This window comes from Oncorhynchus clarkii, chromosome 3 (genome assembly GCF_045791955.1).
Source record: "Oncorhynchus clarkii lewisi isolate Uvic-CL-2024 chromosome 3, UVic_Ocla_1.0, whole genome shotgun sequence".
NCBI lineage: Eukaryota > Metazoa > Chordata > Actinopteri > Salmoniformes > Salmonidae > Oncorhynchus > Oncorhynchus clarkii.
In genome coordinates this window covers 60064784-60080738 of record NC_092149.1, presented here as the reverse complement: position 1 = coordinate 60080738, position 15955 = coordinate 60064784, and the positions used below count along the sequence as shown (strand labels likewise).

The following is a 15955-nucleotide window of genomic DNA, read 5'->3' as shown; positions in this document are numbered from 1 at the left end:
AATTTGATTAATTGTTTATTTCTTTATTGATCAGAGGACAGCACCCCTATTCCCCGCGACTTTGTATCTGTCTAAAGCGTGGATCGTTGGGCGCTTTAGTTTAATGCTGTTCACAGACAGTATATACAATGGACAGATACACAACTGGAACACAATAAAACCTCCCTTAACAGGATTACATTATGTACAATAAATGGTATTTAAAGATTACAATTTGTAAAATTGGCAATATTCAAACAGGGCACAAAAGTTTAGAAAAAGGTTATTGTTCAAAGTTCCACTATGACAGGCTGTTCATGCAGGAAGTAAAGCTAGGTTGTGTACCTCAAAATGGTACAGAAACCAAACCACTGTAGGCTATTGATATTTTTTTTTGTTCATTCAGCTACTTAAATTGAATTAAATGCTAAATACAAAAGCCTATAGGCAAGTTTACCTCTTGGTATCTTCACTGGTATTTTGTCAAGATTAATTCAAGATGAATTCTTCTTCTGTTCAAGCAAACCTCACCTACTGTTTTGTAAGCGCCATTGACCTGCTCTGTCATAAAATAATTAGTTTTACAGAGCCGGCAAAGCTGAAACTCAAGGTGTGCTGTGTCAAATTGCATCCCTTCAGCATGAATCTATAATCTACCCTGAAAAAGCTCTGCTAAGAGATTACCTCTGCAATTTGTCATGCTTGGATTCAGCCGCACAAATGACTTGTCAAAGCGTCTGTAAAAACTGAAAGAGTAGGGCCAGGACAAGGTAATGATTCATACGACTCAATAGATGGCTTTGCCTTTTGCAAGCAACAGAAGAACAAAATTACAGTGCTACCCTTGCACAATGATAATCAGAAACATTACTTTCTGTGACCATTTCACACGAACCCAACCCACTTTTCTTTTTACAATACCATTCACATAATATGATGAATGCTGTACATTATAAACAGTCTTTTAATGTAGAAAAATAAAGAAAGCAGAGTGACACTGGATTGACTGAATCTCAACGTACAAACACAGTAAAAATTATAACCATTAACAAACTACCCCCATCCTAACAGAAAACTGAAAACTCAAGAAGTTATGCTTTGTTATATGTTTGATGTGCATGAGATGAATCTGGGTATTCACACTGAAGATACATTCCAATTCCAATGTGTTGATTTGTTTTTCATGGTTCACCCAGGATCAATATATTTAGATTACTGATGCGTCCTGAATACAAAAAGACTAACAAACTAGGATTTTGGTACTGATTATTTCCACAAATATATATATATATATTTTTTTAAAGATATTACAGATTTGGAGTTGGCTGAGCCAAGTATTTATTTCACATTCAATTCAGGAATATTCTAGTGTCTAAAATGAATTCTTATTTATAAAGTACAAACAAAGACAAAAAATGTAGGAAGCAATGCATTTACTGTACCGTGACATTACATATGACATAATATCTAACAAAAAGAAAAGACGCTTTCGTTGCATGATGGTGTTGCTTCCTAATCTAGGCGGGGGGGCTCTGTGATGAAATGCATTTATAGTAAGCATGTTACAACATTCGCAAGAGGCTTTTACAACCACTTAGGGCTCTCAGTCCTCTGTACAGATCAGTGGTGTGGCCGGCAGAATCACATTTATTTCTTAACCATTTACAGCTTAATGAAACCCAGAGGACTAATTGAACTAATATGTCTTATGGGTCGTAATAGCTTCCAACAGGCTGTTCACTCGCCTGTCTCAAAAGAAGATGAGCAGAGCACCACAAAGCATGATGAGTTTAAAAAAGGCCTTTTTCTTAAATAGCTGCCGACATTGTAATAGGCCTGGTAAGCTAAAGGAATATACATGTATATATTTTTATATTTTTTTATGTGCTGCAATATATGATACAAATACGTTAATCTATATTGGTTTCATATTATGCATAACAATTTTCTTATCAAATCAATAGAAATATCATAGTAAAATCTACACATGCTGTAGGCTCCATGTACAGTAATTATATCAAAAGAAAAATAATCAATATGTAATACAATATGGTACTACTTTATCCTATCATAAACAGAATATAAAGTATCTATGTCTGTGATGTTGGAAGATTGATCCCAAGTCCTACATAAACCTACTAACGAATTGTTCATGTAATTGTATACGCTACCGTTCAAAAGTTTGGGGTCACTTAGAAATGTCCTTGTTTTTGAAAGAAAAGCAAATGTTTTGTCCATTAAAATAACATCAAATTGATCAGAAATACAGTGTAGACATTGTTAATGTTGTAAATGACTATTGTAGCTGGAAACTGCAGATTTTTAATGGAATATCTACATAGTCGTACAGAGGCCCATTATCAGCAACCATCACTCCTGTGTTCCAATGGCACGTTGTGTTAGCTAATCCAAGTTTATAATTTTAAAAGGCTAATTGATCATTAGAAAACCCTTTTGCAATTATGTTAGCACAGCTGAAAACTGGTGTCCTAAATAAAGAAGCAATAAAACTGGCCTTTAGACTAGTTGAGTATCTGGAGCATCAGCATTTGTGGGTTTGATTACAGGCTCAAAATGGCCAGAATCAAATAACTTTCTTCTGAAACTCGTCAGTCTATTCTTGTTCTGAGAAATAAAGGCTATTCCATGCGAGAAATTGCCAAGAAACTGAAGATATCGTACAACGCTGTGTACTATTCCCTTCACAGAACAGCACAAACTGGCTCTAACCAGAATGGAAAAAGGAGTGGGAGGCCCCGGTGCACAACTGAGCAAGAGGACAAGTACATTAGAGTGTAGAGTTTGAGAAACAGACGCCTCACAAGTCCTCAACTGGCAGCTTCATTAAATAGTACCCGCAAAACACCAGTCTCGATGTCAACAGTGAAGAGGCGAATCCGGGATGCTGGCCTAGGCAGAGTTGCAAAGAAAAAGCCATATCTCAGACTGGCCAATAAAAAGAAAAGATTAAGATGGGCAAAAGAACACAGACACTGGACAGAGGAACTCTTGCCTAGAATGATCAATTAGCCTTTTAAAACGGGCCTCTGTACGCCTATGTAGATAATTCATTAAAAATCAGCCGTTTCCAGCTACAATAGTAATTTACAACATTAACAATGCCTACACTGTGTTTCTGATCAATTTGATACTCTTTTCATGGCCCCAGAAAACGTGCTTTTATTATTATTATTTTTTTTAAACAAGAACATTTCTAAGTGACCCCAAACGTTTGAACGGTAATGTATGTACTGAATGTATGTACAGTAGTACACTCACCATAAATATGTGTATGCCGGAGATTATAAATGTATCTATTCCAACAAGATTTACTTAGGTGAATTTAATCTCATATAATTGCCATTAACCCATTAACCATATGTAGTGTGTACTGACAACTTTTTCCAGTATTCAGACATGAATCTGTTTTCTTCAGTAGTTATATGGGATCCATATTCCACCACCACCTAGCAACAGTCCAAATCTTTAGAGCGTAACAAAAGTAGCTCAAATCGCAGATATCAAAATGTAACGAAATACAGAAAATACCCAAGACACTTGAAATGGAAGATGAATCCGAGTTGATGGGTTATACTGATTATGGAGGTTTAACCTAAGCACCGAGATCTAGAAAATAACATAATCTGATCTCATATGATCTACTGAGCAGGGCCCGGTTTCCTGATAGCGATGGAATATAGGCGTGTTTTAACAATGTATCTTTCCCAAAGATGTAACATGAGTTTCCCAAAACACCACACAGAGAGAACGCTCGCTAAGAGCGTTGTTTGATCATGTGTTGATACTGATAGGATTGAAAGAAAGGGAACTTTCCTCAACATTATAATTATTTCACAATACTGACGACAGATCAGCTCCTAGAGTGATATTACCATGGCCGCAGGAAGTTGTTTTGGGGTGGGGGTGCTGAAATGTTTTGTCGACGGGCGAGTTGGGGGGCTTTTCCCCGCTCTGCGGATGAGTATTTTTCTCCGCTCATACAGGGGTAATAAAGGCCTAGTGCACCAATTTGGTTTATTCAAAGGTCTAGTGCACTAATTTGGTTTACTGTGATTTATCAGGGGGTGATGCAGCACCCTCAGCACCCTTACTTCCCGCGGCTACAGATATTACCACCAATGGATGCAAATATTGAGGCGCCTTAGTCTAATGCTTACCCACTAAATAAAAGATTTGGCACATCATTAAGCACGTTAGGCTACACATCATGAAATATATTGAGACAAATTACAAACAGTAGCCTACAAGTAGCAAAATAGAAGTCAATTGATTGAACATGGTATGTATTTCAATAGGACTGAAATAGGCCTACATCCTACTGTTTATATCTTAATGCAGTCATCTCGGTTTTCATTTGAAGCATATTTTTATACGTTGCTTGTTTGTATCAATTACAAAGACAATAGCACCTTTGCATTTGTAGTCAACATTGTTCTGAAGTTATCGGCGGACACAGAGAGACGGATAAAACCATGTGATGTTTAGCGGAGAGCTTCTGTACATAAAGGAGGGCAAAAAAGCATCTAACGACGCACTGCTGTTCTACGAGTGGTCCGAAGCATGCGTTATATTACGAGCGCTTTCAAGTGCAACGTTAATAACGAGATTTAACGAGGCTCCTACAAAGGTTCTAACGATGAACTTAGCCTTAAGATGCTTTTGGGAAACCGGGCCCAGGGAAATCTACAATGTCTTAACTGACTCCAATGCCAGGGTTCTGGAGGCTACCTTGACTTCCTTGTCTTGACTTCCTCTTGAGCTGATTGGACATTCAGACACTAACCCTATGGTTTGATTGGCTAACCATTGTTAGTGAAGAGATAAGAGGCTTTGGGTTAATAAAAAATGATTATGTCAGAAGTCTGTGACTTCTCTTCCCAGTATTCAAACCCCAAACAAGAAGGTTGAATAGTGTAAAAGAGTTAGTGTTATGTTTCACCACGTTATCCCTGGAACCACAACTGACGAATGAATCCTCATCCTTTCAGTTCCGCGGTGGGATAATATTGAGAGAAGTTGGGAGAGGCAAAGAAAGATGAAAAGGTGGATAACAAGTGAGCGGGAGAAGAAGGAGTGGAAGCAAGAGGATGTGAGAGAGAAGACAGGGTGGAAATGGATTGGTGGATGGGAGATTGGGGGACGTATGGGCCAAAGTGGTCATGTTTACTACAGTTCCCACAAAGCATTGTCCATCACTGATCTCCCGTCCATCAATCCATTTTCATTCTGTCTTCTCTCTCACATCCTCTTGCTTCAGATGTCATGGGTCATGCCCGTAGGCCAATGCTTGGCAGAGTCTCTGTACAGGTCAGTGGGCAGTCTGATGCCCGCTGAATAGGGAGTAACAGTTGGGCTAGGATGGGTTATTTTGAAGCTACTCAGATTTATGGCAGTACAGGTCTTTAAGTGCTTTCAGTTCCTCTATGAGGGTTTTGTTCTGGTTTTCCAGCACGGCCACGCGGTTCTCAAGACACTTGACATACTCCTTCTTCTTCCTGCGACACTCGCGGGCCGCCTCTCTGTGACACAACAAGAACCAAGACAGTTAGGGAAACCTCTGGCTATTGGCTCAGCTAGCATGGGATGGTACACATCATCTTCTCTAGAGCAGCTTCTAGTTTTGTGCCAAAAACTCTTGAAGTTTTTCTTCATTTGTATTTGTAAATATGTGTATATATAGCCTGTGGCTGAAGTTTTTCTTAATTTGTATTTGTAAATATGTGTATATATAGCCTGTGGCTGCATAGAATTCTTCCACTCCTTTATGCTGTACATGTTTTGTGTTGTATGTTATCGGTCTTGTATCTAGCAATCCGTCACCACACATGACGTTATTGGAATTGAATGAATTGATGGTCTTGGTTACACTTTACTTAATGCAAGCAGGTATAATGTTTGATTACTTGTAGCATGTATAAGCCCTAAAATGGCTTATTATAAGGTTTACAGGTCTCCAAAGGGAACCCCACTTTGTCCTTACCTGTTCTTCATGAGTCTGACCTCTCTCTTGCGGGTAACTTCTACCTCTGGGCCCCCCTGGCCAGACAGGGCAGGGGAGGAGGCCATGACCACCCCAGGGGCGATGGTGCTAGTGGGGGCCGTGCGGATCTGGTAGGCCTGCACATCTCCTGACGCAGCTGGGGAACAATGGAAACGATCCAAACGATCTCAAACACTCCGATTGACTGTGCGTTTTTATCCATATCAAGAGGTAAGGCACTACCACTCACCTTGCACTACCACCTGGTTGCTTGGCACCAGGATCTGCTGGCCGTCTGAGGTCTGAGCGTACTGCAGGATGGTGGTGCCCTGCTGGGCGGCCGCAGCGTTGGTCATAGTCAGGGTCTGCAGTCCCTGGATCCCGTCTGTTCCGTTATTGGCCAGCTGGATTGCCCCGCCCTGGGTGATGGCGACTGGGAGAGGAGAGGGAAGGGGAGCGAAGGAGAGAGCAAGAGAGAGAGAGACAAAGAGAATACAAAGAGAGACAGAGAATGAGGGCAGACAAAGAGAGAGCGAGAGAAGGAAAATAATAAGGTTGTAACATTAGCAACTAAACATCTTGCTTAAAATACCCTCTTAAATTACCTCTGTCAGTGACTGAAAAAATAACTTTTGCTGCTCCGATGACCATGACATTGTTGAGTAAAAGAACAAAGGGTCAAACGTGACGTACTGTACTGGCCACTGCTGGTCTGGTAGATGGGGCATGATGTGGGCATGGTAACCGTGGTGATTGCGGGCGCTGTGTCCTCCTCCGATTTCTCTTCCTCGATCCTGGGAACCCCTGGGGTGTCACCTGATGACAGGTCATTCAGGATCTTCCTGTTAGGGTTAGAGGGCAGGATGTCAGATAAACACCAAGAAACACCTACAGTAATCACAGTACTGCATTATCACACACACCAAAGTGTACCTATATGAGGGGCGTCGTGAGAGGATCTCTCTGCGTTTCTGAGAGTCAGTCACACTGTCCACTGACTCCTGAGAGTCTTCACTCTCTGCTAGGGTGGAGATCTGGAAAAGTCCAATCAGGTGTGTTAGTGCTGGGCAGGAACAAATAGTTACATACACTGTATTTCTTCAACACCAGGGTTGGTGATCATAATTGGTTTATTATGACCAGGTCTGGTTGGGGTCACAGTGAATTCTTCTAGTGCTAAGTTGTTGTTTCTAAGCTAGGATTTTGTTAAAGTTTTTTATCTTGACGACAAAGCTCTATAAATAAAGGTTAGATGAGAAGGTCTACTCACCTGAACAGTCTGGACCTGTGGTGACTGTATGACAGAGGGCTGAGCGGCCTGGATGACGCCGTGAACCTGGACCGTCTGGCCATTGGGCAGCTGCACCAGGGTGACCGTAGGACCGCTGGATGTGGCGTGACCTGCTGCCATGGAAACCTGCAAAGCATAAACATAATCCTGCTGTCCAGGGGACACACACCTATAACTAGAACCCCCAAGTTCTCCTGGTCTGGAAAAACTTGGGGTTTTCTGGGCCCTACTACTTCTGTTTATAAAAACACATGTTTGCTACATTTGTTTGTCTCTGTATGTATACATATTTACTGCATTGGTGTGCATATGAGAATGAAGCGGTAGCGTGAATGATGTCATTATGTACAGTATATTTTGTGACATTCTACTGTCTCCTGCTTGCATCAGCCTGTTCTGCTGTAACTGAAGTTGTGTGTGTGTAGGGGGGGGGGGGTGACTATTTCTGCTGGGTGTGTGAAGTGGCAGACCATTCCCTATCAGTCAGTCAGTGAGTATTCACAACCCTGTGAGGGACTGGGTCCAGTCATAGATGAGTCAGTGGGGTAGTGAGTGGAAGTTGTAATGTGTGAGTGTGTGATAGGGAGGCAGAGTAGGCTTACCTGTGAATGGTAGTAGTAATGTTATACTGTACTAGTGTGTGGTAGGTAGATGGGTAGGCTACTTACCTGTGCCAGGGTGGCTATCTGTGCCTGGGAGATCTGTTGGCTGTCTATCTCTGACACTGCCGTGTCTCCTCCCTGATGAACCTCTGCTCCCGACTCCATGGTCATCGACTTAGCTGTAGGGGAAAAGGGAGAGAAGGACATTAGGGTTAGAGAGGGCTTAGATGGGACTTTCTGATACATTTTATGGATGTCTTGTTATGATCATTAAGGAGAAAATCTCAGTAATGCTGATGATCATTTCAGCTGGTTTGATCTGGTTTTCGTTGAGAGATATGGTAGTATTGTGCTTAGTAGTACCTTCTACTGGTACTTATTTTTGAAGGATTCAACACAACAGATAGTTAGTTACCTGGCACCAACTGGTATTTGGGGCGACAGGTAGCCTTGTGGTTAGACCATTAGGCCAGTAACCGAAAGGTTGCTAGATCGAATCCCCGAGCTGACAAGGTAAAAATCTGTCGTTCTGCCCCTAAACAAGGCAGTTAACCCACTGTTCCCCTGAACAAGGCAGTTAACCCACTGTTCCCCTGAACAAGGCAGTTAACCCACTGTTCCCCGGTAGGCCGTCATTGTAAATAAGACTTTGTGCTTAATTGACTTGCCTGGTTAAATAAAGGTGAAAAATGTGCTATTATCATGCTAATTACTGTGTAATAGCAGATTGTGAGCAATGCATGTAATTAATCTACCTTCACACCTCACTGAAAGGAAATCAGTGGAAAGCCTGTCTCTAGAATCAACCCTGTTAGGCAAGTGTTTCTGCAAACTGCCCACAGCCGTCCTTCCAGCTTTTATGAACAGAGTATTTAATAACTGAAACAGATGTGGATTATGTGACTGTTTGTAACTGACCCAGTTGTATATGTCTTGTGTCACTTAAAAGTGACTGGCAACATGATAGCTTGTACCTCTCAGAAGTCAAGCGGGGCGAAGCCGCTTCTCACGGATGTAACTGAGAGGTCCAATGTAAGTGGATAAGTTCTCAGGGCTATTCCTAAGCTTTATCATACTCTTCTAAAGGTACATAAGAGAGTTGGGGCTACCCTTTGACAATGTGATTTTTGGTCTGGAAATCTTTTTAGGAATGTCCTGAGACAACCGTGGAAAACATTTGGCATTACTATAAAGAACAAATTATTCCGTTCTGGCTGAGGAATACCTTGGAGACTGGCGTAGAGGAGTAAGGAAGTGACCCATTCCTAGGTTATAAACACACACACACACACACACACACACACACACACACACACACACACACACACACACACACACACTAACAAGCATTTCCCTACACCTGCAATAACATCTGATAAATATGTGTTTGCGACCAATAAAATGTGATTTGACACACACACACCACTATCCCCTGGAGAGGTCATTCTTCTCATTGTCAAGGAATGCGTCACTTTCCTCCTCGTGGGTATAGGGCCTAGCAGCTAGCGTGTGTTTGGTTTGGGCAGCTGACATTTCCCTCTGGTCCTCTGGGACACCTTGTTCAGCAGAAGGCCTGTACATCCACCTAATGGCTGCCAAACACAGCATGGCTGCACCTTAAATGGCAGGAGTCCCCAATAACATTCAGCCGTGGGCTGATCTTTCCTTGTGCGGATGGTCGGGGGGCCGGAACATAGTTCTAAATCATTTGTACAAACAGACCGCAAGAATCCCAAACAATATTTGACAAAAACAGAATCATTTTAAACCTTAATTACAGTGGAATACAATCACATATGCCTCGCTATTTATGCGTGGGAATACTTGGGAACAAATTTACTAAATTAAAATAATTTTGAGCTAATTCCTTAGTGATTTTTCAGTCTTTTATGTCCAACAAAAAAATCTTTAAAAACGATGAATTCTTTCTCAGAAAACTTGGGGGGACAGATAAAATTATTTGGCCCGTGAGTCGCCTTTTGACCAGAGACCCATAGAGCACTGGCCAAAAGTAGTGCACTATTTACGGGATAGTGTGCTGGCCTCTGGTCAAAAGTAATGCACTATAAAGGGGATAGGGTGCCATTTTGGACTCATACCATTTTCTTCCTTCTCTAGACCTTTAAGCTTAAATATTCTCCGATAGCTGTTGCTAAACTCCACAGAGTCCGACTAACTCAGACTTGGCAAACATGTGCACTGCCAGAAACCCATTACCAACATGTCATGCAATGGCTTTATCCGCTAGAGGCCTTTCCCAGATTCCCAAAACACTTCCGCCTCCTACTCCTCTGTCTTGTCAATATGCCATGTCTCTAGACTAGCCAGAGAAATGTTTCACCTACCAGGGATAGCTAGGACAGAACACACACATAGGACAGTGCTCTCAGGCAGTCTGTAGCCATAGGCACATATGTGTTATGACTTGTCTGGCCTGTCTGGTCTGCCAGTGCCACCCCAACGGCGCTAGCTCTGTCTGTCAGAGAATACAATGTTGGCAATTCCCCTACTACCAGTGACCATTGGCTGGCTGCTAAACATGGTAGTCTGGTTGTGGAGGGGAGGGAGGGCCAGCAGCCACAAACCCTCCCTCAGTGGAAAAGCAGGGTCATGAAAGAGGTGCCTGTTGCAGACAAAGGGAGAGAAACAGCTTCATTCTCCCCTGCTAGTCAACTCTTTTTTATTGCCCTTTTTATTTGATTGAACCTTTTCAGAACCATAGAGAAAGAGCACGACAGAAGAACATTTGTGGAATAAAGCTAGCAACCATGAGTGTAGTCTATTGATTTTGTCAAAAATATTTTGACAATGTAATTACAAAAAAAAAGTTTTTACTAAATAGCAATGCAACAGTAATAGCGTGTAGAATGATTCATCATTATTCAAGTCCCATTCAAAAGAAGGCAGAAATGAATGCATCGTGAGCTCACACACTGCATCACAGTCGGTCACAGTGCATAACGTCTCTGTTGAATCTTACAGAGTTCGTCCTCTTCAAAAGTCATTGGGTGTGTTCGAGCGGTAAGGCTTAAGTAACCGACTGTAGACAATAGTCGAGGGTTGAAGTTGAGGGAGACAGCTGAAAGTCGGACACTAATGTGGTTTTCCACAGCAAGGCTCAGTGCAACATGGCAGTATAAAAAAGATTTCTCTAACCACCATATCACACATTTTCAAACTGTAAATATATGTGTTTACATTAAATTGTACATATCGACTTTATATCTGCTCAGTGACAAGACAGAGAGCCACATGGAGAGCAGCGACGCCCTCTTTGTGTCATACCATTCATAAATAGCTTACCATTGGTTTTACATTTAGTTCGCGACAATTTTTGTGAACTTTTGAGAGCTATATATAACATTATATCATGCTGTATAATAAGTGAATATCCAAAATAGGCTTACCAAAAACTCATAGTGGCCTAATGCGTTTGAGGATGCTTTGACTAGACTACACTTACATAACTTTATTTTGGCACACAAAAAAACGACTAGAAGCAAATAGACTAGCATTACGTGATGGGTCATATTATTATAGCGAACCAGGCATATGGATACATAATACCAAATTAGGGCACTTGTCTAAATTGACGATTTCTTATTATAGACTAGGACAGCACAGCAACAATCCTTCTCCCAAAGAGTTGGTTTGACAAGTGGACTAGGCCTACCCCTATAAATAAAATCGAAATTTCTCATAATTTCTTATTCTGGTTTATGAAAGCCAATACATAATTTTGCACTTTAAGAATTTAAGTTCAATAACACCCAACACATTTTTCGTACGAACAATTATTTAGCAGTTGAGTTTGGCTTATAGGACCACTACATTTTTTAGGCTACATAAAATCTAAGACAGCTCCCTTTGCATTTCTACTCTACAGGCGAGGGAAAGGCTGCTGCGCAAGAAGACCCACAGCGCGCGAGTAGCCTTCAATAGGCTATAGAAAGCAGAAAGTCTCATATTTGATCACAGTGCGCATTTGCTTGTAATGTCGCATCACAGACTATGCTGTCCAAACAAGCAATGTTCTCGATCCTAACTGGCGAGCTAGCATACTCCTCATTCCCTGCCTTTTTCTACTAGCCGCAGCAGCCTCCCTCCCTCCATGCCTGCATGACTGCCTGAAACAAGCCCGCCGCCATGATCTCTTTGTTCATCCGATATGAACCGGACCAGAATACAGTTTATGTGGGACGCGCCTTGTCTCTCTTCCCCTGGACACTAGTCCTCTCTTACCGAAACAGACTCCCTCGGTCACTCCCGGGCCCTCGGAGCTCCACTTTTATTCAGGCCGACACGTAAGAGACCGCGTCAGGCTACACCTCCGTCGCGTCACCGAGAACAACAACACCGAGAACGAGAGGGACGAAAATCAAATCGTCAGCGGCACCATCGAGAACGACCGAATGATGGGCGGAACAAGCCGAACAACTGACGGAGTAGCCCGAAGTCATCTCGAAAATGGGCGGAAAGGAACGAACGTTTAGGCGAGACATAAATTGTCATAATTCTGTTACAAAGTAGCAGCATATTTTGATACATTTAGCGAGGTTACTTTGTAGCGACTAGTTGGTACGTGCCAACCAAGTGAAGTGCAATGTTACAATGTGGCAACCTGTGCTGTGTGTGTGTCCCAAGGTTATTATAGTAAATGTAGTAAAAATATGAAATCAAATAATTAACAAACCGCTAAATGTATCAAAAACTAAAAGATACTTACACTATTTTACTGTATTTGACTCCAAAACTAAATAAAACACAATATAAAACATCATTACTTGTTTTCAGTTTTTGTTTTTTTCTCTCAAAGTTTTGGGCAAAATCGAATGGGGTTTTCACGATTTTTTCTAAAGTGTTTTTAAGCTTCTGAATCTGGTGGGTCACATTGAGATTTACTGTAATTGAAATGTAGACTCAGCAAAATTATATTTCCCCTGCTCAGATGTTGCATGCATCATCTGTCGGCACCAGATTGCTATACATTTTGGTTACGTCCCTCTGCTCAGAATTTGCGAAAGCATGCCAGATCTTACAATGCATGGATAGGTATTTTGTGCGTCAGCTAACCACATCATGTGGTATAGTAGTCTGGTGCTCAATTGCACAGTCAATGACTTGGCATGCACCCATTGGTTGATGCATGCAACTTCTGAGCAGCGGTACGCGACCATGATGTGGTTAGCTAATACCTAAAATACGGAAGTTATGGAAGTTTGAGTGTTAAGCTGAAAGTAGCAAACTGTAGACGAAAGTCGATGAGTAAAGTCGTGGGAGATGCGTCTGCACCGACAGCAAATTGGACAGCTTTTGCTTTCGTTTTTTAATCAAAATGTTTACTTTTTTTTTTACATATACAATGCCTTCGGAAAGTATTCAGACCCCTTGACTTTTTTCACATTGTGTTACGTTACAGCTTTATTATAAAATGTATTCCAAAAAATTGTCCTCATCAATCTACACACAACACCCCATAATGACAAAGCAAGAACAGGGTTTCAGAAATGTTTGATAATATATAAAAAAAATAAAAAACTGTAATGTGACATTTACATAACTATTCAGACCCTTCAAGTCCAGGTTCTGGCTGGGCCACTCAAGGACACTACGTTGTCTTGGCTGTGTGCTTAGGGTTGTTGTTCTGTTGGAAGGTGAACATTCACCCTAGTTTGAGGTCCTGAGCGCTCTGGAGCAGGTTTTCATCAAGGATCTCCCTATACTTTGCTCTGTTCATCTTTCCCTCGATCCTGACTAATCTCACAGTCCCTGCTGCTGAAAAACATCCCCACAACATGATGCTGCCACCACCAAGCTTCACCGTAGGGATGGTGCCAGGCTTCCTCCAGATATGACACTTGACATTTAGGCCAAAGAGTTCAATCTTGGTTTCATCAGACCAGAGAATCTTGTTTCTCATGGCCTGAGAGTCCTTTAGGTGCCTTTTGGCAAACTTCAAGCGAGCTGTCATGTGTCTTTTACTGAGGAGTGGCTTCCATCTGGCCACTCTACCATAAAGGTCTGATTGGTGGAATGCTGCAGAGATGGTTGTCCTTCTGGAAGGTTCTCCCATCTTCACTGAGGAACTCTGGAGCGCTGTCAGAGTGACCATTGGGTTCTTGGTCACCTCCCCGACCAAGGCCCTTCCCCCCAATTGCTCAGTTTGGCCAGGCGGCCAGCTCTAGGAAGAGTCTTGGTGGTTCTAAACTTCTTCCATTTAAGAATGATGGAGGTCACTGTGTTCTTGGGGACCTTCAATACTGCAGAAATGTTTTGGTACCCTTCCCCAGATCTGTGCCTCGGAGCTCTATGGACAATTCCTTTGACCTCATGGCTTGGTTTTTGCTCTGACATGCACTGTCAACTGTGGGACCTTATATAGACAGATGTGTGCCTTTCTAAATCATGTACAATCAATTGTATTTACCACAGGTGGAATCCAATCAAGTTGTAGAAACATCTCAAGGATGATTAATGGAAACACGATGTCCCTGAGCTCAATTTCAAGTCGCATAGCAAAGGGTCTGAATACTTATGTAAATAAATATTGGTTTTTATTTGTAATAAATTTGCAAAAAAAAAATTTAAAACCAGTTTGTTTCCATTTCGTCATTATTCGGTATTGTGTGTAGATTGATTAGGATTTTTTAAAAATGTAATCCATTTCTGAATAAGGTTGTAACATAACAAAATGTGGAAAAAGTCAAGGGGTCTGAATATTTTCTGAATCCACTGTATATTGTCGTAAATAGATTATTGGATTTATTTATGTTAAGAATGTGGATCACATGTAGGCCTATGTATCTAGATTGTAAGGATGTAAGGATAAAGATGTATTTAAGCTCTAAATAGTAATCCACCCAAAACGGTAAACATGCATTGATAATAACCAATGATATGTGGCGACATCAACCGTTTATGAATCTTTAGTGCCTTTTGCTTCCAAAAAAACAGAAGAAGGTTGTCTCCCACAATGCTTTGGTTCTGACTTCAAGTTGTAGTTGGTGAGGAGCAACTACAAATAGTTCCAGTCAACCTGGGTCGAAGGTTCATAACCTTTGTTGTAAACGTCATGCAGTCAACATGTAGTCTCACAAGTTGGACAATTTTTATACCCATAATGCAACACACCTTGAAAGACAGTGACCAACGTTGGTCAAGGTCTTGACAAAAGTGATCTGCTAGAACGTGCCCAAAGTAGTAGTTGCTGGGCCAAAACAGCAGGACAGCTAATCATTTCTGCCAAATTTTCCAAAATGACGTTGGAAGCGGCTTACGGTAGTAAAATTAACATTAAATTCTCTTGCATAAGCTCTGGTGGCATTCCTGCTGTTGTGAAAAACTTGATCCAAAGATTAAGACAGAGACAATTCAATTGTATGCAAGGTTAATCCGTCTCTGATTGCAGTCAAGGAAGAAGCTCAAAGAGTAAAAGGTTACATATCCCTTATATAGTGGGAGGTGATAATACAATCATATTCACAACAGTTCTTCTATACAAGCAACGGTTACAGAACACAATGGCCTTGTGTTAGGGTGCAGTGATAACAGGAGTCTATAAAATGTATTGCATTACAGTCCAACACAGAATAATAACATAACCCATGAGAAGTTACAACAGCTCACCCCAGTTCTGCCACAACACTGTAGTCAGAATGCCATGGCAATTGCATGCTTCATCAAAAACCTGAGACATCTGTGGTATTGTGTTGTGTGACAAAACTGCACATTTTAGAGTGGCCTTTTATTGTCCCCAGCACAAGGTGCACCTGTGTAATGACGATGCTGTTTAATCCGCTTCTTGATATGCCACACCTGTCAGGTGGATGAATTATCTTGGCAAAGGAGAAATGTTCACTAACAGGGATGTAAACAAAATGTGTGCACAACATTTGAAAGAAATAAACTTTTTGTGCGTTATGAAAAACAAACAAAAAAAATTTTCAACTCAATACATGTTTTATATTTTATTTCAGTATAGTATACCCCTCTGGTTGTTGCAGAAATCAAATCAAATCAAATCAAATTTATTTATATAGCCCTTCATACATCAGCTGATATCTCAAAGTGCTGTACAGAAAC

At 41.3% G+C, this 15955-nt stretch overlaps 1 protein-coding gene across 2 annotated transcripts; it reads right to left on the bottom strand.

The window, feature by feature from the left end:
* Positions 1-925: 925 nt before the first annotated feature.
* LOC139400186 (cAMP responsive element binding protein 1b) lies at positions 926-12234 on the bottom strand. Of its 2 annotated transcripts, none has more exons than XM_071145190.1 (8): positions 12116-12234; positions 7940-8052; positions 7251-7397; positions 6914-7014; positions 6674-6822; positions 6231-6413; positions 5981-6137; positions 926-5519 (listed from the first exon to the last, which is right to left on the bottom strand). In XM_071145190.1, the coding sequence occupies exons 2-8, from the start codon at positions 8042-8044 to the stop codon at positions 5375-5377; spliced, it is 987 nt and encodes a 328-aa protein (XP_071001291.1). In that variant the 5' UTR covers positions 8045-8052; positions 12116-12234; the 3' UTR covers positions 926-5374. The 2 variants fall into 2 exon arrangements, with proteins under 2 accessions (XP_071001291.1, XP_071001288.1); XM_071145187.1 differs by having other exon boundaries at positions 5147-5519; positions 7251-7421.
* Between the last annotated feature and the right edge of the window lie 3721 nt (positions 12235-15955).